This window comes from Protopterus annectens, chromosome 12.part0 (assembly GCF_019279795.1).
Source record: "Protopterus annectens isolate FY-2018-M chromosome 12.part0, PAN1.0, whole genome shotgun sequence".
Classification (NCBI taxonomy): domain Eukaryota; kingdom Metazoa; phylum Chordata; order Ceratodontiformes; family Protopteridae; genus Protopterus; species Protopterus annectens.
In genome coordinates, this window is record NC_056746.1 from 426,042,445 (window position 1) to 426,069,507 (window position 27,063).

Sequence of the window (27,063 nt, forward strand, 5' to 3'; positions counted from 1 at the left end):
AGCCATTCCTCTTTACCAACTTGGGAGAGGGTTTTGTTTAAGAATACTAGAAACCAGTTCTGGACCTTTCTTTCCTGAATCAGTTTGTCGTAGTGCCCAAGTTCAAAGTGCTATCACTTCACAACCTGTTATCCCTTCTTTCTCATTTCAGATTTTTGGTCATCTTGTATTTAAAAGATGCATATCATCATATTCCTTTTCACCCACATTTTAGGTGTTTAAGGTTTTGTATATCTGGATCACATTAGTTCTGTGCTTTCCTCTTTGGGCTGTCCACTGCTCCGAGTGTGTTCAAAAAGTGTCTAGCTCCTGTCATAACCCACTGCAGACAAACAAAGGGTATCCATGTTCAGATGACTTGCTTATCTTTGCAGAGTAGTTTTCATAGTGTCAGGAGTCTCTCACTTGGGTGATACTTTAACATAGATCAAAAAACTGGATATGGGGTGTCTAGAAAAGGGAAAAGAGCACATTACATAGAAATCAATGAAATTTGTGGGAACAGTACAGCAAAATAATGTTGCAGGAGGAAGAATGAGGTTTAAGGGAAGGCAGTAATTGAGCAGTTTAAATAACGTTGGACTGAGTGACAGTTATAAAGAAAGAAAACATGTAGTATGTAATGTATGTTAAATGAAAAACATGTTAATATGGTTTGTTTTCTGTTGATGTACGTGTGTGCATTAAGTGATGATTTAGTAAAGATGTTAAAGTTGAGATCGCCTTAAAAAGAAGCACTGATGATGTTCTTCATGTTTCACTGTTGCAGTCATTACATTTGGGTTATCTACTTGCTGGTAGCCCTCAGTTGGCCTGATTAACAAAGTCTTGGGTCCTGCGTTGGTTGCTGTCTCTTCTTCCTTGACGTCAGGGGTATAAAACATGCATCTGACATCATTACATCAGTCTTTCTTGCCGTGCGGTGCCCGAAGCAGAAACAGTTTGCAAGTGCGGGTCGGCAGACTCCTGAAATTTTCGTTTTCAAGTTAAAGAACCGAAGTCTTCAACTAAAAGCTAAGTACCCCATTGGGGAACCTTTTTCTTGCTCTAAACTGATGTCAGTAAAAGTAAGTAAATGCATTTCTTCTGAAAAGCAAATACCTCATAAAGATTTTCATTCGTACTGTATTCCTTGCCTGGACCCTGACCACGACGTACCTCGCTGTCAGTTTTGTGCCTTATTTTAAACCACGAACTATCCGTTGTCGGTATATTTGCGCTTCTAAATTTTTTGATGCTCGGTTCAATTATCCTGATATGTCTTCGGTAAGCCATCTGACTACTGACATTCTGAAGAAATGCAAAGATAGACAGAGACATGCCGCCCAGTTCGCCGGTACTCAGTGAGGCACTTTCGCAGCCCCTGATACCCGCTACTTCAGATTCGCAGGCCTCTACTGAGACCCATTCGGAGTCCAGGATGCCGCGAGATGCTTCAACTGTGGAATCTGTGGATGTCTCTAACTTGGATGGGTCCGGAGCCACTGTGCAGGCACCGGCTTCTGAGGGTGTATTCAGGCTTACTTACTTGCATATTAAACCAGTGCCCTCTTCTTCTTGAAGGCCTAAAACTCGAACCATGCCTAGAAAACTGACGCCAAGACTGCATGGTCAGGCCTCTCTGCCTAAAGAACAAATGATAAGAATGACTGAAGACCTTATTACTTTAATCAGGGGAAGCCAGCCTTCCACCTCTAAGACACCTAGGACTGAGTTTGCTTATGATACTTCTGACCAGGATTCTGAAATTTCTGTTTCCTCTGATGACCAGGATTTACCCTTATCTACCTATGAGGATTCTGATGCTGAGGACTCTACTCCCTCTGCTTCCCCCTCAGAGGATTTCTTTTTTGGTGAAGCCTTGCATACTCTCAGGGAGCTTTTTCATTGGGAAAGTCAGGATTTCTCTGATTCTAAAGAGAGGCTTAGGGATTTCTTGCTTTTGCCCCAGCACAGGCCTTTAGCTATACCTCCTGTACTGGACATTGTTGATGATGCCTTTTCAGAATCTAGCATGACCCTTACTCTTTATCTCCTGCTTCCAGAAAACCTGATAGATATTACAGGGTTCCTGACTCTCACAAGTTCCTTTTCAAAAATCGTATTGCGGATCCTGAAATCATTTCACAGGGACCCAAGGGCAATAAAGCTACTGCTACCAAAAATCTTACCCTCCCGCTCTGGTAAGAGACTCCAGGGCGCTGGATAGATGGGGTAAGAAGGTATACACTTCTGCAACTTTGGCCTTTAGGGCCTTGAATTGCCAGTTTCATATGTTAAAAGTATCAGCTGCATATTATTGGATTGCTTAAACAGAAAATGATGACTCCTGATTGTGCTGAAAATAAGGATTTATAGGATTGTATGCATTCTGCTGAACAAGTTGGTAAACATACATTGCAATGTGGTTTTGATTCACTAAAGGCATCTTGCAGGATTGCGGTAACTGGGTCTGTACTTAGAAAGCATGCTTGGCTTAAGGAGCAATCCTTGCCAGATCATGTTAAAGCAAAATTACTGGATGCTCCCTTAAATCAGGGCCAACAGTTTGGCAACAAGGCAGAAGTTCTTAAAAAGATGGAGGAAAAAGCTAAATCTATGCAAATTGTTAGACTTTTTACAAGTACAACCTCCATGATTTAGTAGGTCTTCTAAGAACTGGTCCTTTCCTGCCTCTTCCAGACCTTTTCAGTCCAAACACAGCTCCACCCAGGTTTCAGTCCCAGGGGACGCACAGGACTAAGCAGTGGGGGGGGGGGGGGGGCCTCCACTTACAAATTTTGGGAGTAATAAAATTCCCCCCTATTGTAAACTGTCTCGATCACTTTTTTAAAACTTCCAAGCACTTCTCAACTGACTGCCCCTATGGGAGGAAAGATTGCACTTCATGCAAAGAACTGGGGACTCATTACCCAGGACAAATGGGTTTTAATTACAGTGTCCCAAGAATACAGATTTCACTTCCATACGTCACCGACTCCAAGTGGTTGGCTGGATCTACCTACAAAGCAGTGGGCAGAGGCCCAAAAGCACGTAGTCTCTCTCTCTTAAGCATAGGGGCTATTCAGTTGGTACCAGAAGAGGAAAAGGGACAAGGTTTCTACTCGAGATTTTTCCTGGTACCCAGAAAAGACAATTCATGGTGTCCTATCCTGGACCTGCCTACTCTAAACACCTTTTTGGTGATTCCAAAATTCAAGATGCTGACTCTTCACCAGTTGCTTCCTATGCTAAGCAAAGATGCCTGGTTGGCAACACTAAATTTAAAGGAAGCATACCTGCACATCCCAATCAGGGAATCTTGCCGAAGATACCTACGCTTCAAAGCAGCTACACGCGCACTCAGTTCTCTGCACTGCCCTTTGGCTTATCTACTGCGCCCAGGGTACTCACAAAGTGCCTGGCTCTGGTCATTTTGCAGGCAAAGAAATATTCAAAATATACCAATACCTGGACGATTGTCTAATTCAGGCAGAAAACCAGGACATACTTTTGAATCATCTGGCTTTTGTACAGAGGGTGCTAATTTGTCTGGCTGGAGTACACCATAAACGAAAAGAAATCACACCTGGTACCCTGTCAACAAATTATATTCCTGGGAGCAAGCTTGAATACAACTTCCCAGATGGCTAATCCTCACACCAGAGAAACAAATTTACTTGACAACCTACTTCAAACAAGTGGTCACAAAAACCCTGCTATATCTGCAAGGCAAATACTACAAGCCTTGGGTTCATGGCCTCCTGCATTCTTCTAATTCCATATGCAAGACTGCATATGAGATAACTACAATGGTATCTAAAAAGCTTATGGTGTCAACATTCTCAGGATCTAGAAGCAATGATTCCTATCATTCCTTGTCTATCCCTAGAGTTCCTGTGGTGGGCAGAAGCCTGCCACCAAAACAAGGGACTACATTCACACTACCCCCTGCCGCCCAAACCCTAACAACAGATGCATCAGACTATGCATGGGGGGGCGCACCTGGCAGGGAAGTGCATTTGGGACAAATGGAGCCCAATTCAAATGCACCTTTACATCAATCATAAAGACATGTTAGTTGTACAGAATGCTCTTGACAGCCTTCAAGCACCACATTCTTCCAGGACAAATAATGGTGAAGACGGACAACACCGCTGTTATGTGGTACATAAACAGCAGGGGGGGTACACATTCTTATCCCCTCTGCAGACTAGCCATGGCATTGTGGAACACAGCCTTGAGCTACCAAGTACATCTACAAGCTCAATTCCTGCCAGGAAAACTAAATACACTGACAGGTGGACTAAGCAGAACCCTCATGGACCCACCCGAGTGGAAACTGGAACCAAGTATTTTCAACATGTTGACAAGCAAATGGCGGAGCCCAGATATAGACCTGTTTGTCTCCCCCCAGAACTATCAATTGGAAAACTTTTGTGCAAGGACTCCCCACAGACAAGCTTGGAAAGTGGGTGCTCTGTCCTTCAGCTGGAAAAACCCTTTCAGTTTATGCCTTTCCTCCTCTGCCTCTGCACTCCAAAGTACTACTAAAGATCAAACAAGACAAACCAAGGATGATTTTGATTGCACCAGCCTGGCCACGCCAACACTGGTACCCCCTCCTGCGCAGTGTGTCACTGTTAGCCCCATGGCACCTGCCTCAGACACCTACCCTGCTGTCTCAGCAGCAGAACCAGATTCTGCACTTTCAGCTTCAAACAATAAACCTAGCAGCCTGGCTAATTACCTAAGCTCTCCTTTACCATCCCTCAGTAAACCAGTGATGGATGTCATTTTAGAGGCAAGGAGACCTAGTACTATAAAATCTTATGCTGAAAAATGGAAACGATTCTGTGCCTGGAACCAATCTCAAGGGATGAGCACAGCAGTGCCCAATTTACCTCAGATTTTACAATACTTAACTGAGATGCTTCACAAGGGCATGTCATTTTCCTCAATAAAAATTCACTCTTCAGCCATTTCAGCTCATTATAACATAGAACCTCCCCTCTTCTCTCTCCCACTGTTCAAGCAGTTCCTCAGGGGGGCAAAAAAATTTAAGACCACCCAGGAGAGCTCCAACTCCAGCCTGGGACCTTAACTTTGTATTTGAGAAGCTCACCTTTCCTCCTTTCGAGCCAGCTGCTACTGCAGATTTAAAATTCCTTTCTTGGAAAACAGCTTGCCTTTTAGCCATCACTTCAGCAAGAAGGATATCTGAATTACAGGCCGTTATGGCAGTGGAGCCTTTTATCATCTTTCATGCAGACAGGGTGTCCCTCAGGACCAATCCCTCTTTCATGCCAAAGATGGTATCCAGTGTGGCCTTTAATCAGTCCATTCATTTGCCTACCTTCTTTCCTAATCCACAGAACAAAGGGAAACGGATACTGCACTCCTTAGATGTGCACAGACAACTTAGATTCTACTTGGACAAGTCTAAACCTCAAAGGAAATCTGAACAACTGCTGGTGGCATTTGCTGCAGGGACAGAGGGGAAGGCTATTTCAAAGTGAACTGTCTCCAAATTGATAGGCCATTGCATTCACTTCTGCTGTAAGCACCATGGAAAACCTATCCCACAGGGGATCAGATCCCACTCAACCAGGGCTGCATCTACCTCTACAGCCTTTCTCAGAGGCGTACCTACCTGGGACATCCTAGAAGCTGCCTTCTGGAGTTCTGTACATACTTTCACCAAGCATTACCATTTGCCCATTTTCTGTAAATCCAGAGCTGGCTTTGCCACTGCAGTTTTGCAGGGCCTTATAGCTGGTCCTAATGCTATCTAAATTCCTCCTCCCATCCTTAGCTTTTGGAATCTACCCAAATGTAATGACTGCAACAGTGAAACACGAAGAACATAGTGCAGTTGTGTACGCTTACCATAAATGTAGATGTTAGAGTGTATTCACTGTTGCAGTCCTGGTTACCCTCCCTTCAGCCCCCTGACTTCGTTTGGCTATACCTCTTCTCTCCTTTTCAATGCTTACAAGCTTTTTGGTGTATTTGCTTTTTTGTTTGAGGTATAACCTTGTATATTTATAGATTTAATTGCTTCCCATTAGGGGGGCTCCTGACATCTGGGGCAAAAAAGCTGATGTAATGACGGCTGCATGTTTTATACCCCTGACGTCACGGAAGAAGAGACAGCAACTGATGCAGGACCCAAGACTTTATCAGGCTGACTGAGGGCTACATACAAGCAGATAACCCAAATGTAATGACTGCAACAGTGAATACACTCGGAACATCTACATTTATGGTTAAGTGTATACAACTGTACTTTCTTTGTGTTTCACTGTTGCAGTTATCACATTTGGGATATCCCTGCCAGGGTAGCCCTCGGCCGGCCCGAATACCAGAGACTTAGTATTTCTGCGTTGGTTGCTGTCGCTTGAGGACTGATGTCAGGTCATCCGTAGTATAAAGTAAGGCAGCTGACGTCATTATATCGGTCTTTCTTGCCGTGGAGCCCGAAACAGAAACAGTTCGCATGAGTGCCGGTCGCTACTACCTGGGTTTTCGTTTACTGAATTGAAGTTGAAGTCTTCTAAAGCCAAGTACCCCATTGGGGATTCTTTTTTCTTGCTCTAACCGATGTCAGAAAAAGTTAATAATTGTCTCGCCTGTAGAAAACAAGTACACACCGAGGCTTCCACTCTTAATGCGTCACTTGTTTAGGCCCAGACCACGACGTCCCTTATTGTCGCTTCTGTGCTTTGTTCAACGCTAGAACTATCTGTCGTCGGGCCCTTATTGTAGCCAGATCATTTAGCTTACAGTCCTCGAATTCGGATTTGGCTTCAGTAAACCACCCGAAAACATATCTTCCAAAAAAACATAAAGACAGAGATAGACCGCACAGGTCCAAACCTACTGACGATGCTTCTGTTAAGATAGTCGTCAGTTCTCCAGTACTCAGTGAGGTGCTTTCGCATTCGCAGGCCGCTTACGAGACCCTTTCGGAGTCCGGTATGTTGCAAAACTCTTCTTCAACTAAGGATCCTGCAGTCGTCTCAACCTTGGATGGGTCTGGAGCTGCTGAGCAGGCACTGGCTTCCAAGGAAGTCCTTTGCACTACTGAATCTCGACACAAACCAACGTCTTCTTTTGCGACTACTGTTCTTTCTAAAACTACCGAGTTTCTTAGGCCCAGGGTACGAACCATACCCAAAAAACCAACAACTCACTCTCAGGCGCCTGCTTCCTTGCCTCAGTCTCAAATGCTTAAAATGCCAGAAGACCTTATCATGCTGATTAGGGGAAGCCAAGCTTCCCCCTCCAAAATGGAGAGGTCTGTCCCCTGTAGTTTTTCTTAACAAGAGTCAGATGAATCTAATGCATCTGAATATGAAGACATGCAACCCCTCTCCACTTATGAGGATTCTGATGCAGAGGATTCCATTCCTTCAGCCTCATTCCCCCAGAGGATTTTTCCTTTGGGGAAACCCTGCATACCTTAAGGGAGCATTTCCAGTAGGAGAGTCAGGAATACCCTCAGTCTAAAAAGAGACTCTGGGAGTTCCTAGATCTTCCACAACACAGACCCTTGGCCATCCCCCCAGTCCTGGATGTTGTGGAGAATGTTTTCCTTGAATCCAGCTTGACTCCTGATGCCCTTCCTCCTGCTCTCAGAAAACCAGAACGGTACTGTAGACTCCCTAATTCACACACGTTTCTTTTTAAAAATCCTTCAGCTGACCCTGAGGTCAATTCATAAGGGCCAAACGGGATTAAAACAACCTCTACCAAGAATCCCCCTCAGACAGGGATTCCCTAGCATTGGACAGATGGGGTAAGAAAGTATTCACCTCAGCTGCTCTTGCTATCAGGGCACTAAATTGTCAGTTCCATATGCTAAAATTTCAGCAACATACCTTGGAATTCCTCAAACAAAAAAAATCTTCCTTTCCTGCTTGGGCAGAATCTAAATATTTACAAGAGTTAATCCATTCTGCAAGTCAAGTAACTAAACACCTTGCACTGTGGTTTTGATGCCCTATAGGCTTCTTTCAGGGCAGCATTCACTTAATCTGTCATTAGAAGGCATGCATGGCTTAAGGAATAGCCCCTGCCAGATCATGTCAGATCTAAATTGTTGGATGCCCCCTTGCACAAAGATAACTTATTTGGCACTAAGGCAGAAGAGGTCTTTAAAAAGATGGAAGAAGTAAGGCAGAAGAGGTCTTTAAAAAGATGGAAGAAAAGTCAAAATCTATGCAAACAGTTAAGGATTTCTTGCAGGTCCAGCCCCCTAAGTTCAGCGGGCATTGTCCCTCCAAACACTGGTGCTTTCCTCCTCCCAGTAAACCTGCCCAGCCTAGGCCTCATGGAAGCAGACCCCCCAGACAACAGCCCCAGGGAATGCAGAGATCTAACCAGTGGACTACCTCCACTTCAAAACTAGGGAGCTCTAAGCCACCTCCTTATGGTAAGAACTCGCAGTGACTCAACTCCTCCACCCCTCCCTCTGCCCACCTTGACGTACCCCTAGGAGGAAAACTCTCCTTTCACTCAAGCATCTGGGCCACCATTACCAAGGACCACTGGGTTCTGAACATTGTGTCTCAGGGATGCAAATTTTCCTTCTACACCCTTCAAACCCCAAAAGGGTTCCTAGATTTACCACCAAATCAGTGAGCAGAGGCTCAAAAGCAAATCCTTTCCCTGCTCTCTATGAGGGAGTAGAGCACGTTCTTGCAGACCAGATAGGCCAAGGTTTCTACTCCAGACATTTTCTGGTGCCCAGAAAAGATGGTACCTGGCACCCCATCCTCGATCTATCCATTCTAAACACCTTCCTGGTGGTCCCAAAATTCAAAAGGCTCACCCTCCAGCAGCTGCTACCCATGCTCTCCAAGGCTAGCCACCCTAGATCTAAGAGAGGCCTACCTCCACATTCCCATCAGGGAGTCATGCAGGAAATACCACTGCTTCAGGGCAGGATCTCAACACTTTCAGTTCTCTGCACTTCCCCTTGGCTTATCTGCTGTTCCCAGAGTTTTCACAAAATGTCGGTCTCTGGCCATTGCCTTTTGCAGACAAAGAAATATTCAGATTTACCCATCAGCTCAGCAAATTCTGCACCAGGGAGCATCACTGCATGGCTTGGAAAGTGGATGACCTATCCTTCCACTGGGTCAGCCTTATCAGTCTTTGCCTTTCCTCCCCTACCTCTCATCCCCAGGGTACTGCTCAAAATAAGGGAGGATAAAACCCGGCAGCACTGGTACCTCTTGCTGAGCAGCCTGTCCTCGCTACCCCCCATGGCATCTTCCTCAGATTCCAAACCTCCTGATCCAGAGGGAAAGGGAATTCATGCATCCCTAATTGCAGACACTCAATTTGGCAACTTGGCTTATTCCCTAACCCCGAACCAATCTGCCAACCTCAGTAAACAGGTTCTGGATATTATCCATGAGGCCAAACGTCCTACACCAGAAAGTCTTATGCTGATAAATGGAAAAGGTTCTGCACTTGGATCCAGGCTAAGGGAGCCAATATGGCACGGCACAGCCCTTCCTCCCTCTCATCCTGGATTACTTAGCTGACCTACTACAGAGTGGCTTCTCTTTCTCCTCTGTAAAAATTCATGCCTCTGGTATTTCTGTTCATTTTCCCACTGAGCAGCCTCTTTTCTCACACCCTTTGATCAAACAGTTCCTAAGAGGGGCTAGCAACTTGAGGCCACCCAGAAGGGCACCAACACCAGCTTGGGACCTTAACTTTGTATTGGAAAAGCTCACCCTGCCCCCTTTCGAACCACCTTCTTCTGCAGAGCAAAAGTTTTTTTCCTAGAAGATAGCATTCCTTCTGGTCATCACTTCAGCCAGAAGAGTCTGAGCTGCAAGCACTCATGGCTGTGGAACCCTTCATCATCTTCCATGCAGACAGGGTATCCCTCAGAACTAACCCATCCTTCATGCCCAAGGTGGTGTCCAGTGTGGCTCTCAACCAATTCATTCATTTGCCCACCTTTCTTTGCTAATCCCCAGAACAAGGGGGAAGGGGTCTTCACTTTCTAGATGTGCACAGGCAGCTCAGATTCCATCTAGACAGGACTAAATCCATCAGAAATTCTGATCAATTGCTGGTTAGCTTTGCTACAGGGGAAGAAGGCAAAGCCATCTCCAAACAAACCATTTCCAAATGGATAGCACACAGCATCCAATTCTGCCACAAACAGCATGGAAAGCCTCCCCCCCGGGGGTCAGGACACACTCCACCAGAGCAGCCTCCACCTCTGCAGCTTTCCTCAGAGGAATCCCCACCAGGGACATCCTGGAGGCTGCCACCTTGGAGATCTGTTCACACTTTTACCAAGCATTACCAGCTGCCTCTCTTCTCCAAATCCAGGGCAGGGTTTGTCTCTGCAGTGTTGCAGGGCATCCTAGCCAGCCCCTAGTTTGATTGACTGCTTCTGCCCTTTTCCTCAGCTTCGGGAATCAACCCAAATGTGATGACTGCAACAGTGAAACATGAAGAACATAGTACAGTTCTGTATACTTACAATAAATGTAGATATTAGAGTGTATTCACTGTTGGAGTCCTGGTTTCCCTCCCTCCATCCCCCTTTCTTCTCATTCTCCTTTTATTACCTTTCTAACTTGCTGTTCTTTCCTTACAAGGGAGATATTTGGTATTTATTTTCCACTGGTGGGGTTTCTACCACGAGAACCTGGCCTCCTGTTTGGGGGCTCCTGACAGGTTAGGGCAAGAAAAACTGATGTAATGGCGTCGGCTGCCTTACTTTATACTACTGAAGACCTGACATCATTCCTCAAGCGACAACAACCGATTCAGAAATACTAAGTGTCTGGTATTCGGGCCGGCCGTGGGCTACCCTGGCAGGGATAACCCAAATGTGATGATTACAACAGTGAATACACTCCAATGTCTACATATATGGTAGGTGTACACAACTGTACTTTCCATCTCTAACTAAAGTTGTACCCCCACCCCCTATAATTTTGGATAAGCTTTGACTTTTTCCATTATTTTTACGCCCAGTACCTTTATGCCTGATGGGTATAAAGTTGTTTGGGTCTGATGTGATTCTCCCCTTTGTAAAGTGGTTCTTTATCTTGTTTATTTAGGTCAGGAAATATGTCTACATGTAGACATTTTGTTTAGCATGATTTGTAAGAGTTCAGTCATACTTTCCTTAACTTTTATGTGGGAAATCACTGAATATGGTACCATGGAACTTGAGTTTTTAATGTTACTTGTGACAGCAAATATGTCTGTGTTTGTTAGGAATGTCTTCTCTTCTATTGCACTCTGACATGGTCCTTCACTTATTGTGAAGTTAACAAAGGTACTTGCGGAAAAATATTGGAGATTTACCCATAGCTGTGTTGTCAATTCATTTTTTACTGACGTATTAGTCACAATTTGAATTTTCAGTGTTTATGATGTTAATAAAAGTACCTTGTCTCTCTACACCTTCTGTTCTCGCACACAACTCCAGAGTGCTGACTACTTAACTTTATTTCATCTTACCCTGTAGCAAGGTATCCAAGAATACCTTACTCCATACCATTTCTTTGTATAAATTGTAGGCCTTTCATGCGACCTTCTTTTGGGGTCCAGTGGTTTGGATTATCCCCTTCCACAAATTAGCATTTGACTCCACCCCCCCCCCCCCCCAGGGAGTCCATATTTAGGAATGGTCACAATTGTGAAATTTCACACCATGTAACATGTTAAGTGTATGCACTGATTAGTCGCACCCATCATTCATTCTTCCCACTTCCCTTTCAGTTGCAAAGTTTGGATTTGATCCTTGCTGTTATTAAAATTGTCTAGCTTTTCTCATGCCTTTGATTTTTTTTTCACTGCTGGACGTTTACAACTTGAGTGATAACAGGTAGAAGAGTCTGTACACAGAACTTGTGGGTAAGGGTCCCTCTCAACACTTATGGAGCAGGCTAGTGTATCTGCGTCTAACCATCTTTGGGATGACTGGCTAGAGCAAGGCCATCATTATAGTAAGCCTTTGTTGTCCATGGCTTCCCGTGCCCTCCAGGGGTATAGCAGAGATCTCCTGTTGGGAGCTTCGTCCCTGTGTGTTTTTTTGTTGGAGTTGAGTCTTGGGAGGGACATACTGCTGACTTCACTCTGGGGCTTGCATCCTGGAGTGTTAGCAAGCCTTTCCACATTCTGAACAGCTTGATCCTTTTCTCACCCAGCCTGTCCGTGTCGAGTAACACCACCAATCATCTGGACACAGATCAGTTGTACTCCCAGCTGAAGTTGCTTTTCTTAGGACTTCTTCCTCAGTCCATATTGCATCTTGTTGGCCCTTGTGAAGTCATTGTCATAGGATGATATTGCACTAGTGCTTTTACAGTCCCATGTATGGAAGATCCAGTGCTTGTTCATCCCTTGGTGGGAGTTAGTTGTTGGTGCAGGATTTAACTTTGAAAATTCAATGCAACAGCTGCACCCCCTTGTATATATTGTTTTTCCCAAAACCTCATGCATCCAGTTGGTAGCACAAACCTGTGGAGATGGATGAAGCTTCTGAGTCCAAAGGCTGCTTGCAATCTTTGGGGGTACTGATGCCCCCTTTTAGGGTCTTTACAGCACTCTAGGAATTAACTAGTCTTTCTATCATTTGGTTCCTGGGACCAGTCAGTAAGTGCCCATAGTGTCCATCCTTGCAACATGTTTTTGTGGATGCTCTGTAGATGTGGAAGCATCCTTACTCTGCTGAACCTTCCCTCAGGAAAATCCTCCTCTAGCAGATTGAAGTTTTGTTTAGTAGTCTTGGTGCTGACTTTCATCTGATTTTGGCAGGCCTGCAGTGAGCCCTGAGGCCACATTCTCCTCCTTCCCAGTTAAAGGACTTGGTGGTCTGTGAGGGCAACATGTGTGGCAGGAAAAATTAATTACTATACCACAATGGGGTTTTAGAGTCAGCTGTGCTGGTCATTCTGTAGTCCTTCCTTTTGAATTCCATGAGAATTGTACTCATGGCCCTTCCTAATTTCAGGGTCAGAGAGGAATGTAATTTTGATGAATGCAGTACTTGTGGTGCCTCATTCTGATTCTGTCTGATAGAGGGCATGGCCACATGCCTGCAGTACAGAGTATCATTGAGAATATCCCTCCTGGAGTTGAAATGAGCAAGATTTCATGCAAGGGTTGCTGTCCCTGCTTATTGCCTTCCTGGGTAATAGGCCCATTTTCTCTGTACTGGTGGATTCTGTCCCCTGATTTTTGGGTAATCTCTCTTCAAGAAGATGAGTAGACCTGCCAGCAGCCTACTCCTAGGGCAAGGAGCCTCCTGCCTTTTCCTGCCCACTCTACTGACTAAACACTTCTGAAGAGCCATGGGCATCTTCCTTTGTAACCCATCATACTGAGATTTGGGTGTGAAGCTGGATGCCTCCTAAATCTAGCTTCTGTTGGAGTGTCATTTTCAACAGTTTGACAGAGAACTGTTTGATACAGTTGTCCCACCACTGCTGAGTTTCCGTATACTACTTCATTCTTCTTAGTGGAGCTGTGATGCATTCAAAGACCGTTTCCCTGTGAGCGATAGAGACTGCTGCTTAAGGAGAGTCGAGTCCCACTCCCACCTTCATTTGAAAAAGGTCACTTGGGTTACCTGGCCCACCGTTTGGACGTCTTCTTTCCTAAGGAGACCTTTATTCCAGTCACTCTCTCCTCGTATTGTGCCAGCCAGTTTTGAGATTCTGATTCTTCTCTTTCTGCTTCAAAAGAGCTATCAGTGTGGTCTTTCCCAGTCTAATAGAGAGGCGCTTTCGGCTCCTATGACTCCAGACGTCTTCCTAGACTTTGGGGCCTGAGCTGAGTAGATGATCATCCCACTCCGTATCCTACCTGGACCACGGGTATGAGACTGTCCTATCTGTGATACTGATGGCAAGATTCCTGAGCATTCCTCCTCATTTCCTAGTGGTAGCTCACTAAGATGGCCTCTTCTGACCATGGAGTCCCTTTAGGTTCTCCCGTGAGAGCTATCTACTTTAGACAGATGTCCTTGCTACTGTGGCCAGTTGTCCTTTCCCCTCTGAGAGCCTGCATTGTGTGACCTTTATTAATATTTATTTACCAGGATAGTCTACGTGGGCACAAAGCTCCTTTTCAGCAGAGGCCCAGGAAAAGGTTCCACAGAAAATACATTAACTTTACAAGGGTTACAGTAAGAAAGAGGAGTACAGGTCTAATAAAAATAATGTAAAACTGTCAGTTAATGTTTGGAAGACAAAGGTACATGTTACACTAATGAATAGGTAGTCCTAATTACCAAAACCAAAAGACAAATTAAAGAGAATACCGTAAATTTTAAGATCAGCTAAGCAGAGCTATTTCAGTACAGGAATATGTTTTCATTGTACATATTATAGATATGGCTGTAGGCTTTAATTTAGCAGCAAGAGAGGGTGTGAGGTTTGTTAGCAATCAACAGCAAATAAGTAAGGCAACTACAGTACAATGTACATTATTACAATTGGCTTCTAGGTTTAGGCTTATATACAACATAGGTTGAGGTATGGAGACACGAGGTGTAGTAGAGGTACAGAAGAAAGGTAGTAAGTAGATGGCAGGCTGCCGAGTTGTAAGATGAAGTAGATTGTGCAGATACATGGGTGTGAAAGATAGAAGGACAAAGTGAAGTAAGTTTGAGGTGTATGGGAGAAATGGTTCATTACACACACAAATCCCGATGTCGAAAGAAGCAGGACCCAGTAGTTTAAGTAGTTCACTCAATCGATTTAATATAGAATCAAGATACAGTATACATAAAGCGCTTTTCGTATTCTAAATACAAAGACTTCTTCAGATGTCATCTGAAGAAGTCTTTGTATTTAGAAGATGAAAAGCGCTTTATGTATACTATGTCTTGATTCTATATTAAATCGATTAAGTGAACTACTTAAACTACTGGGTCCTGCTTCTTTCGACATCGGGATTTGTGTGTGTATTCAACAGTTTGCTTGTCTTGTGTCTACTTTAGAAATGGTTTAATGGAAAGGTTTAGAGAAGAAGTGTGGGAAGCAGTGGCTGGTGAGGATTCATAGGAAAAGACCAGTTTGCCAGAAGAGGGTAGATTAAAGAATGTCAATACGAATTAAGTGTAACTGGAAATGTATGTTCTTTGGAGGATGGAGTTTAGTGCATATGTAGGAACAGAGGTGTTACCCTGGTGATATCCTCTCACCCCCCCCCCCCAAATGTGACCATGTTTCCCTCAGATGTTTAAATGTTATGAGGTTATGGGCTTCTTGTAGGGTGAGTGGGGATGGAATTCCAGATTTTAGATACATGGGAGGAATAGAGGGAGTCGCCTGCAGAGAGATTAGAATTTGTGACTAGTAATAGGTGTTAGGATGTGGCACTGAAGGGTAGTTGATGGTGTGTTGTTGCTGAGGCATTTGTCTGACTTGTAGATTAGGTTGTGTGTAATGAGGTATTACCCTGGTGATATCCTGTCACCCCCCCCGAATGTGACCATGTTTACCTCAGATGTTTAAATGTTATGAGGTTATGGATTTCTTGTAGGGTGAGTGTGGGTGGAGTTCCAGATTTCAGATGCATTGGAGGAATAGAGGGAGTCGCCTGCAGAGATATTAGATTTTGTGACTAGCAATAGGTGTTAGGCTGTGGAGCTGAAGGGTAGTGATGGTGTGTTGTTGTCGCTGGGACATTTGACTTGTAGATTAGGTTGTGTGTAGTGACTAGATGAGAGAATATTAGGTTGTCTTGCAGTTCAGTCTACTGAAGTTTTAAAGCTAAGCAATGGTATTTTATTGTAACATTGTTCAAGTACTTGAGATTTGAGTGGCTTGCAGATTTATAAAAATGAGAGTTGGTAAGCTGTGGCTGTTGTTTTCCTAGTGTCATGTGTAAGGTAGGGCTTTATCCTGTAAAGGGGTTATGAGTTTTGGCAGTTTGGTTTCCTTGTAGCTCATGCAGCTTGTGAATAGATAGCTGGTCCTTTCTTTCTTTTATTGTTATCCAGCATGCAGGACTGGCTGAGGTCCTCCTTTAGGATTCTGGATCTTGATGTCCTCCACAGTTTTGACCTGCAAACCTGGGGGTAGGATTGAGGTCCATCTCCAGTTAATTCTAACTTCTCAAGTAGGTCCTTACTCGTCCCTTTTTGACCAGTACTCTGGGCATATGCATGGAAGGTCAGTTGTGCTGCTTCTACTGGGAAGCAGACTGCCTTCCCCTAGGAATTTTTGCATCTGGTTGGAGTTGCCGCAGTGAAGTCATTGTAGTGAAATTATCTCTTTGGGTCATACCTATTGGCTACTTCCTTCTGATCCCCTCAGCAGAGGGAGAGGAGGAGTCACTGAACCAGAGCATGCTTTGCCAGTCTGAAATTAAGGTTCTCTAAGGGCAAGTCCCTCTGTTCCTATTCCTTAGCCTTTTTTCATGTCCTGTCTTGGTTCATGGAGAAAATTTTTGCCCTTTGTTTTCCTTGGTGATTGAGGGTTTACTTTGCTTATGAGCACTTCATAATCATTATTGGGACTGGTGAGGATTGCTCCTCCATTGCTGGGTTTGTGAATCTTTTAAGGTGTCTGGCTAAGGCCCTTTTTTCTACCAGGTCATGCCAGCCTCTGACTGGATCTTGCAAGAGAAGTAGAAAGCTCCTAGTAAACATTCCACCAATGTTCATGTAAGAGTGGTTCTCACCAATAACAGGTACCTTATACAAAACTAGTAGGTCTCTGGTATCAGACAGCTTGCGAGTACCTGCTGCTACTGTGCAGTAACCAGGGCATGGCCCTGTCTTTGGTCTCTGGCATATAGCAAGAATGGGCCCTGGCTGTGGTTGTTGGAATAACTTGTTCTCTAGTGAGAACTGCTGGATGTGCCCTGTGGAGCTCCTGCTTTTTCAGGAGTTTTGAACTCTTGGATTGACTGTCTTTCTCATTTGCTTTTTAACACTGGAAGTTTGGGACCATTATGAACATTGCTATTCCTGGTGTTTCCTCTTCCTCTCATTGCTTGCGTTTTGTGCCTTCAGGAAATCAACTTTAACCACTCTGGTGATTGGGGGGAGGATGCCGTGCTCTAACTTGCCCTGAGGAGATGGTCTGTTACTGGACATATTCCTTAAGATGAATGGGAGTCAGGAAAAGTGTTGGGAGACTCTTCATGAGTGGTGCAGTCTTCTGGTGGAGTAATGGCTGTCTCATTAGGGTTTGGGCTTGGATTGTTCAAATTTGGTAGTTCACTTCTGAGACCTGGGGTGTCTACAATTGCCTTCCTACCTTGGGAGTTGGGAAATGAGGTCTTGTGACCCTTCGTGCAGTACACCCTCTGTTATTGACTGGTCTTGTATGCAGTCAAGGAATAGCTGCTTCTGTTGTTTACATAATTTGCTATTAGAAGTCTTGGTCACTGTAGACCTTCGGGCTCTGAGATGCTGTATTCCTGAGTAATTTTCCCTTCCATAGCATTAGAATTGAGCCTCCTATCTAGGCATTACCATTGACACTGTTTTCTGTCTCCTGCATCTCTGCAGTCTTTTACTGTTTGAGTTACTCCAACCATAGTACCAGTCAAGGGAGAAACTTAATGTTAGCTATGAAAGATACTTTCTTACCTTGTTATCCAATGTTCGGTATAAGAATTATTGCTGCAGTTCATTGATAAGTTGATGTAAACTATCTGCAATTGGACTTCCGTCTTCTAGCCATACTTCAAGAGCAGTTAGACATCCCCAAACCAGGCGTAGTGTTACCTCACACACTAAGGATTTTTCCAGAAGTTCTCCTAGGAGATAGTAACCCCTTCCATCTTCACTTCACTTTATACCCCCCCCCCCAATGGAGTGAATGGAAATCCTTTTCCAAGCCCATTTAGTGAATTACAAGTGTAATACAAGAGAAATAAAAACCCTTTTTGGCATTTGCGTTTTTTGCTGTGCATGTGTTTACTTATAATTTGGCTATATTACAAGTTTTTCAGGTGACTGTCTCCAGTAAGTGTGCTCATGGGAGAGATATTCCTCCTAAAGTTAATGTTTGCAGTGCTTATTTTTTCTTGGAGGAACGTGAAGTTACCAACTGTAGACTTTGTGAAACATTATAAAAAAAGATCATTTCCATTTTTGACGTGCCAGAAACTTGGTAAATCTTGTAAAATTACATGTTCTGCTGTGATGTGCCTTTGGTCTGTTGACTGTCTTATCTCCTATACACTTACAAGCCTGTTTAGTAGCAGATCAAGCAAGAAGTTGCATTTCCTCCCTAGTTGTGGCAGACAGTCCATGTCAGGAAGTGGGCTTGTAGCATGTTGTACTGAGTTTGAATAAATAAGTGCATGTGGCCTTTGTGTATGCAGGCCTGAGGCTGTCCTTCATGCGAAGAGGTGCACCAGGAGATTATAGAAGTTTATTTTTTGGGGGGGGGCACCCCGCTCGGAGGATTATTGAGACTTTCTGAAGGAGAAGCAAAGCTATCATCACTGTAAGACTGCTGTGCCCCTGATGCCACCATCAATCTTCCTGTGTGGTCTTTGAGAAACTACTAGGTACCAGATGTTTACTACTAAAACCCACTTCTCTTTCAGCCACGTTCCTGAGGAGGTATGCAGCTGAACAGGCACATCAGCAGTTGAGGTCTTAGGACTGTACAGGTAAGAGGTTGCTGCTCAAAATTAGCTCCAGTTTGGAAAATCTTTATAGTTTACAATGAAGTTGTGAATCTGTGAAAAATGTTCAACCAAGAACTGGTCTGTTGTCCTACTTTGCATTCCCCTGAAGAGCTGGGTTTAGAGAGCATGGTTGGCCCACTCTGTCTGTCTTGGCCAAAGGGAAAAGGGAGGTTTTCCCCTACTCAAGAACAGAAAACATGATTTTTATTGTCAACTCTTCCTAATCCACAAGAATTCTAAGATCTTTTTTTCTCCTCTTCTACTTTCCCTGTCCCCCACTGGCCACAGTGTTTTGTTTGTACCAGGAAAAAAAAAGTCATGGTTTTCATAGGTGCAAGAGAGAGTGGATTTTTGTCATGTGTACCTTTCATTCCATTCTCTTTACAAGTTGGACAGCTTTCTGCAGTGTCTGCTGCGCTGCTCTTGTACCATATATGTACTTTGACCCTTCCCATACAGTATGTTGTCCTTGTTAAACACACAGCTTATCTTTTCACCAGGAGTCACTTCCATAGTAATGTCCCTTCGGACCATCTTTCAGCCTGTGTGAGCCAGCACATAACACTGACCCCCACCATCCTTTTATAGGCGAATTTTATAGTCGAGCTTTAGTCAAACTATGGTCACATCCTGAACCTTGGCCATCAATGCTGGTAATTCTGGAAGCTTTTTACCACATGTTAAACTCTGCATTTTCAGCCTTCATTTCTGTGAAGTTTTAGGGCATTAAAACAATCTAAGATGCTCCTTCAGACATCCATAGCAGTCAGCAATTTCAGCAAAAAAAAAAAAAGACTTTAGTATGTTTTTTTTTCACCCCGGGGTATTTCCAGTGCATTGACTTTGTAGCTGGAATACAACAGCAGCTTGATTTTGTGTGTGTAAAAATATCTACACACAAACACGTTTGTGTCTGGTCAAAGCTAGCCATCTCCATTTCTGCAAGCATTGCTCTGTTTCATCCTTGGCTTTAGTCTCTTGAGGGGGTCTGTCATCTGGAATGACATTTCATCCGTATGTCTATATTTTAGTGGTGATCAGACGTTAATCAGCATTTTCACTGCAGCTGGTTCAAATTATTGAAAAGTCAATCACACGCACCATAGAGCTGAGTCTTTCTCCTGCAAGAGTAAGGTTCTTGTTTCTTAAGGTTGTTGGTCTCCTCTCACTAGTAGATGCAGATTTGTATACCTTTGTCTGTTTTAGAGTAGCAACAACTGCCTTTTCATCCCTTTTTTTCCACATCCATATTTATACAGTGCCACCATTTTGAGTCTGTTCTCTGAACTCAGTTGTCATCCCTTAATCTTGTGGATGGCATCCCACTATATACATTTGGGTTTCATTGCCTTCCCAAATACCATCCCCGATTTAAGAAGTAGCAGTGATTGAGACCACATCTGAGATAAGTATTCATTAACAGGCTTTGAAGTCAAGTGGAAAAGCGTCTTGTGCACAAATCTTGTAGAGTTGAGACTGTGTTGTCCTTTGCATTGCCAACTCCAGAGAACCACTGGAAATTGGGACTATTAAGACAAGGCACTGTTGTGGTGTGTGCAGTCACTGTGGACTGGCTGCTATCCCTTCAGCAGTGAAGCATATATGATATGGAGTGGGGATGCCTTTTGTCATATTTTTTTCTTGTGATAACTTTCATTCCAGGGGAGTTGGATGCCTTGGAAAACAGATACTCAAGAGCCACATTTCTAGCTTGCTTATGAAAGTTTGGTTTTAAACAAATGTTCAGATCTTCCATGAGTTTTTAACAGGTAGTGATCAAGGAGACTACAGTCCTGTTCAGGTTCTTCTGCCTTTAACGTGGCAAGATGTGGGGGAGTGCAGGTTCTGGATGTGCTTTTTGAAAAGTTGAGAGCAGCTGCTCACCTACATACCTTCCACTCTTACTGATTCTCTACTCATCAGGAAAAGTCCAGGCAACAAGTCCAAGACTCATTTTCACTTAACACCCACTGACCTCATAAAGTATATGATGTCCAGCCTTCCAGGCCTAGGCCTGTGTGAATGTCATCCTGTTCCAAGCAATACATACTTACACACTTTCTAGGAAAAAAAGGATCAGATTTGCCTTGAGAGAGTCTCTCTTTTGGTAGTGCAGAAGTAATTAAATTTGGTAAACAAATCAAGCAGATAAACGCAATAACTAGGTCCTTTGGAGTGCATTTAACCCTTAACTCAGGTGTAGATTTGCCTGACTTGAGCCTTAGAGTCATGCAAGATGACAGGATAGATGTACTAGAGTTGTAAACCCACTCGAGAGAACCCTCTGAAAGATCATTCACTTTCTGAGAACTTGTACATCTATTATTTTTGACAAGTGGGTTGGGTAACAACTTTTCTGTGCATTAGAGAAAACCATATTTAATTTGCAAGGTCATCTAAACCTTTACCGAATAAGCTTTTTTGTTTGTTTTACTAATGATCATTAAAGTGAATCCACTTGGTCTTTAGGAGGTTAAAACCATGATACTTTGCATTCAGTGCTGAAGACATACTACAGTATGTAACTGTGACAGTAGGAAAATAAAAATCTTGTCTGTTTGGTTAGCAACTACAGCTTTAGCCGCACCTCTGAGTTAAATTTGCTGATTTGTTGTGTTGCTTGCTTTTACAAGCCAGCACTTCTCACTAGCATTGCAGCCATCTTTTTTACTTTTCTCCCACCTATCATACATCATTCTCTTCAAAAGCAGAAATGTGATGTATTTGAAAAACATTTTACTGTCACTGCTACCCTGATTATATTATTAGGAAGCCCAGAAAGCTGACTCCTTTATACTTCATGATGTGAAATGTAGAAGTGTTGTGTAAAGCTGAAATGTATGTTCTGCTATGTTACTTTAGTCGTAGCTTATTATAGAAGTAGAATTCTTTCTAACCCTTTCTTCTAGGGATTGTTTGCACGCCGGCGTCAGTTGCTGCTCACAGAAGGACCACATCTGTATTATGTTGATCCTGTTAATAAAGTCCTAAAAGGAGAGATTCCTTGGTCACCAGATTTACGCCCAGAGGCCAAAAACTTCAAAACATTTTTTGTTCATACAGTAAGTACCATGGTTTAAAAAACTTCATTTAAAACTTGATTTTTTGACAAATGTATGTTGTATTACAGTTGCATTACATTTAATTCTAAGCATTTTCAGTAAACATGACTATAACATATTATTTTATAATTGCATTTTATATGAATAGCAGTGCTTTAAACGACCACTTGGCTTGCATTTGATCAACTGTTAACGAGGATCCCAACAGTACCATTTCTGCATAAAACCCGTATTAATTTTTTTCTGATCTTTACACAATTGTTATGTCTAACAGTTTGTTGTCTTTATTCATAGTCCCTGTGACACCCCTACACTGGCCCAGTAATTAAGGAGCCTCAATCCTCACCACTGGCAACAGTGAGGGACGTACACAATGGGAGGATGAGAAGTACACACACAGTTAAGTATAGTTTCCCTTAAGAGCACACAGAGATCACAGTCGGTCTGGGGCTGGTTTCTCCAGATCCCCAATAAGACTCCTCACTGGCACAACTATAGAGTTGAGATCTCAGCTGAGTGGCCAAGCCAAAACCTCCGGCACCCGCTCTGTCCACCCAGTGCTTCGTGTCCCTTCCCAAGTAGCTGACATACACACACACATTTTGAGATGTGATTTATATACAAACACATGTACACACCTGGGAAAGCCTGGCACAGGTTTACTAGCTATGCCCCCTTCTACCCAGACTATAATGCAGTTATAACTGCCACCAGCCAGCTCTTTATCAGCTACTCTAAGGCCATTACCAAAGGGTGACCAATCCTACTGTGTAATGTTACTGTTATCCAAATGGTAAGTATGACCAAGAACAAGGCTATTGGAGTGGCCTATAAAGGTCACCAAATACACATGCAAGTACTCAAGGAGCTTAAATATCTCAAAACAAACCAGCCACAAAGATAGGTGTAAATATGTGTAATAATAAAAGAACAAGACAATGCTCAACACAGTAACTACAGAGTTCAGAATCACAGGAAATATTTTAAAACATTGCAGGACAGTCTCAAATAAACACAGAAAACATCAAAACTAATCTTTACTATATTCCTGTCTATATCTAAGAGATACTATGCCCTAAATAACTTGCTTACAGAGCAAGTCAAATGCAGATGTGCTGAGTGGATGTTTCTAGGTCCAAGAGAAGATAAAAAATGCACAGTCTCCCTCTCTCAGAGTTTTCTTAAATTAATGTCACATCTTACCGCTGGGTTAGCCTGGATTACATCTCTCTTTATCACCTGTTTTCAAGTTCCCAGACTAACAGATAACAGAATTTTAACATCTCTGTGTGAGAAGTACATATCTCCTCAGAAGTTTGTAGAACTTGGAAGTCGTAAAACAGTAAAACGCTTTTACATTTGAAACCTAGTAATTACTTCTGTTTCAAGACAATAGAAAAACCACTAGCTGTTTCACTGAAACTGAGACATAACACAATCGTAAAAACAATTTCAACTTATTTTCTTGAAGTTTTCTAAGTTAACTCTGTATGTTCCGGCTTTATTATTAAAACATACATTTGCACAGGTATATAGTTTGTATACATTTCTGTTCTTTTCCGGTAGGGTACACTGTGGACACATCCTTGAAGCTCACTACATAACATACAGTTCTGTATAAATCATATCAATATTCACAAATGACATAGAATTATTTACAAAATTCCAGATAGCCGGGCTGGCAGTGTCACATTTCTCTTCTCCCCGAAACTCAAGGTAGTTTTTAAGTGACCCTTGAGAAATGTTGCTTGGGAGGGTATAGCCCATCTGGGAATACCTTACCCCGTTCCCTGTTTGAGAGCCCATCTGCATTGGCATTTCTAACCCCACTGCGGTGCTGCACTGCCATATATGCTTTCCACCCTAGGCTGCACCTTATTAAGTTGGCATTTTGCTGGCTGGCTCAATTAGCCATATTAAGGGTTTGTGGTCTGTAACTACAGTGAGTTTCCTTCGATACAGATAAGGCTGAAGATTCTGCAGTGCCCACACTATGGCTAGGCATTCTTTTTCTGCAGCTGCATAGCATTCCTCCCTGGGTTGGAGCCTACAACTGAGATATACCACTGGGTGCTCTTCACCCTCTGAGGAAACCTGCCTAAGTACAGCCCCCATCCCATGGTTTGAAGCATCCACCTGCAGAACAAAGTATTTGCTGTAATCTGGACTGGCTAACACAAGGGGGTCCTCCCAAAGCTCCTTTAAGCTTCTGGAATCCCTACTGATATGGTGGAGTCCACACTACCTTATCTGGCTTAGTTTTCCTTGTCAGGTCTGTGAGGGGAGCAGTTGTGGTACTATTATTGGGCACAAACTTTCTGTAGTACGCTGCTGTCCCTAAGAATGCTCTCACCTGCTTTTTGGTAACCGGTGCAGGCCATGCCTGAATGGCTTCCACTTTGGCAGGTTCTGGCCTGATCTTACCACTCCCCACTCTATGTCCCAGGTAAGAGACCTCTGCTATACCCACCTGACATTTGCTGGGTTTAATGGTCAACCCTGCCCTCAGTAGTCTGCCCAGCACCTCCCTTACTTGCTGAAGGTACTCTTGCCAGGAATGGTTGTAGATAGCAATATCATATAGGTACGCAAGGGCAAAATCTCCTGTTAGGATACGATCTACCAGCCTCTGGAAAGTCGCTGGGGCATTTTTTCATCCCAAAGGCCATCTGTGTGAACTCATACAAGCCAAAAGGCGTCACAAAGGCTGACCTCTCTAGTATTGGGAGTCAAGGGCACCTGCCAGTAACCCTTGGTAAGATCAATGATGATAATATACTTAGCCCCACCCAGCTGCTCTACTAGGGCTTCATCCATCCTAGGCATGGGGTAAGCATCTGACTCTGTGTGACTATTTAATTTCCTGTAGTCCACACAGAACCTGGTGCTGCCATCCTTCTTTGATATCAGCACCACTAGGGAGGCCCAGGGACTGCTGGACTCCTGAATTACCCCTAGTTCCAAAATTTCCTGCATCCTCTCCCTCAGAGTTTATTTGACTCTCTCAGGCACCCTATAAGGGACCTGCTTAATAAGCCTTTGGGATCCTGTATCCACCTGGTGCTGCACCAGGTGGGTGCACCCTGGTTTCCCAGTGAACATGCCCCCAAACACCTGTAACACTGCTGGATTTCTCAAACCTGGGTAGGGGATAGCTTCTGGGGCATTGCTACCCCTTCCAGATATATCAGTCCAAACCTCACTGAGATCAGCAGTCACCAGATCCCCCTCAGACTCCTGCCATCCACTGTAAATACTCAGCACAAGGGCCTCCCTGTCATGGTAAGGTTTCATCATGTTAACATGGTAACAGTCTGTGCTCCTGCCTAGCAGTTCTACCATGTAGTTAAACATCACTGACCATCCTTACCACCTTGTAGGGTCCCTCCCAAGCTGCCTGCAGCTTGTTGTGTCTGACAGGAATGAGAACTATTACCTGCTGCCCTACAGCGTACTCTGTAGCTCGGACATTCCTGTCATACCAGACCTTTTTTTTTTTGTTGGGCTTTTGCCAAGTTTTCCTGGGCCAAGCCCATGAGTTCCCGGAGCCTTGTCCTGAGGTTTAGGATATATGTCACAACAGACTCCTTGTGGGATTCACACTCACCCTCCCACTCATCTCAAATCAAATCTAGAGGTCCCGTCACCCTATTCCCATACAACAACTCAAAGGGTGAAAAACCTATGGATTCCTGGGGCACGTCTCTATAAGCAAACAGATGGGGCAGATATTTGCCCCACTCCCTATTAAACTCGTCTGCAAATGCCCGTAGCAAGGGCTTGAGTGTAGAGTTTAACCTCTCAACAAGACCATTATTCTGGAGTTGGTAGGGGGTGGTCTTTAGGTGCTTCACCCCACAGTACTTCCACAGACAAGCCAGTAGGTCTGACATGAAATTGGCACCTCTGTCTGCTGAAACTCTCTAACAAAGCATTTGCCACCTTTTCTGCCTCAGTGGAGGACAGAACCCCACTGCCTCAGGGTATCTGGTAGCATAATTTACTACCCCTAGGCCTCACAGTATCCATAGCTAACCTCTGAAATGGCACCTGAATCACAGGCAAATGGCATCAAAGGAGCTTTCACCTTGTCTTCTGCCTTGTCCACCTTTTGGCACTGCTCACAGGTCCTGCAGTACCCTGTTACATCTCTGGAAATCCCAGGTCAATAAAGGTTTTGTATAATACGTTTCTTTTTGTACATTTTATGCCCATATGACCTGCAAAGGGAATAATATGGGCTGTGGCTAGAAGTGCCAGACGGTAGGCTCTGGGCACTATCAACTGCTGTATTCTCTCACCCTCTAGCCCTTCCTCAGGAGTCCACTCTCTGTACAGTAATCCTTTGTTCCAGTATACAGATTCCCCCTTCACTTGAGAATCAGGTGCCTGACTAGCTACCTCTCTCAGGCCTTGTAATATAGGGTCTGAGAGCTGAGCCTGTCTCAACTGTTAGTAACCCTTCCCAGCTCTCCTTCCACAGGAAGTCTGGTATCATCTGACAGCAGTGCCTCACTGTCAGCCTGGGTACTACTACTCACCTCTGCCTTTGCAGTCACTCTGTCCAAGGGAACATCAGTACCCACAAGCAGCTGTGGCTCACTTTCAGTCTCACTGCTACAGGTAGCTCCCTCCCTGAAGTAGCCACCTCATCAGTCCTGACTGCAAGTGTGCGATCTGTATGGGTCTCCCCCAGGCTACCAGACCCACATGCTTGTCTCCAAGCCTGACTGCTTGTAACTGCAAGCACACATGGTACTGCATTATCAAAATCATTCTCTATCAGGGCATATCTGCAGCGATATCCTCACACACCTACTTGCTGGCTTCTTTCTCCACCCTCCCAGTCAAGGTGAACCTAGCCAAAAGTATTTGAAATGGTGTCCCTCCTAAAGCACTGACTGGAGTAGACTGCCCAAGCAAGTAGTGCTCCTCTGTAACCATTGCAGGCTTCACAATAGTTAGGTTAGAGGCTCTCTCTCTCTCCTGGCCATGGCCTCTTTCCCCTTCACTAAGATAGGATATAACCTCTTGTGGTAGTTTGGTACCCTTTTTGTCTCGAGGCAATCTACTGTTGGCATTTTGTCATTCCCACTTACTGGCTCTCCCACCTTTTGTTCACCGCCTTGCTTCCATGGACATCTGTGTGTTACATGGCCCCACTGGTTGCATTTAAGACATTTAGCCCTAGGTCCTGGACATGTTCCTAGACTAGTGGCTTCCCCTGCTACTGGCGGACTCTGTTGGGGCAGTGTGGGCTCCCCACCATGGGGTTCCCATAGACGCATGAGCAGCACTGGGTGTTCCTTTCCTGTGCAGTGAGGCTCTACTAGCTAGATATATAGGTCTCCCTCCTTCCCCAACTCATCTG

The 27,063-nt window shown here is 44.1% G+C and overlaps 1 protein-coding gene across 1 annotated transcript in view; it reads left to right on the top strand.

The window, feature by feature from the left end:
* PDPK1 (3-phosphoinositide dependent protein kinase 1) overlaps positions 1-27,063 on the top strand; it is a 1,584,105-nt gene that overhangs the window by 1,359,199 nt on the left and 197,843 nt on the right. The window contains exon 15 of the mRNA XM_044088924.1: positions 21,540-21,692. Coding sequence (XP_043944859.1) covers positions 21,540-21,692 — 153 coding nt within the window. The remainder of the gene's footprint in view (positions 1-21,539; positions 21,693-27,063) is intronic.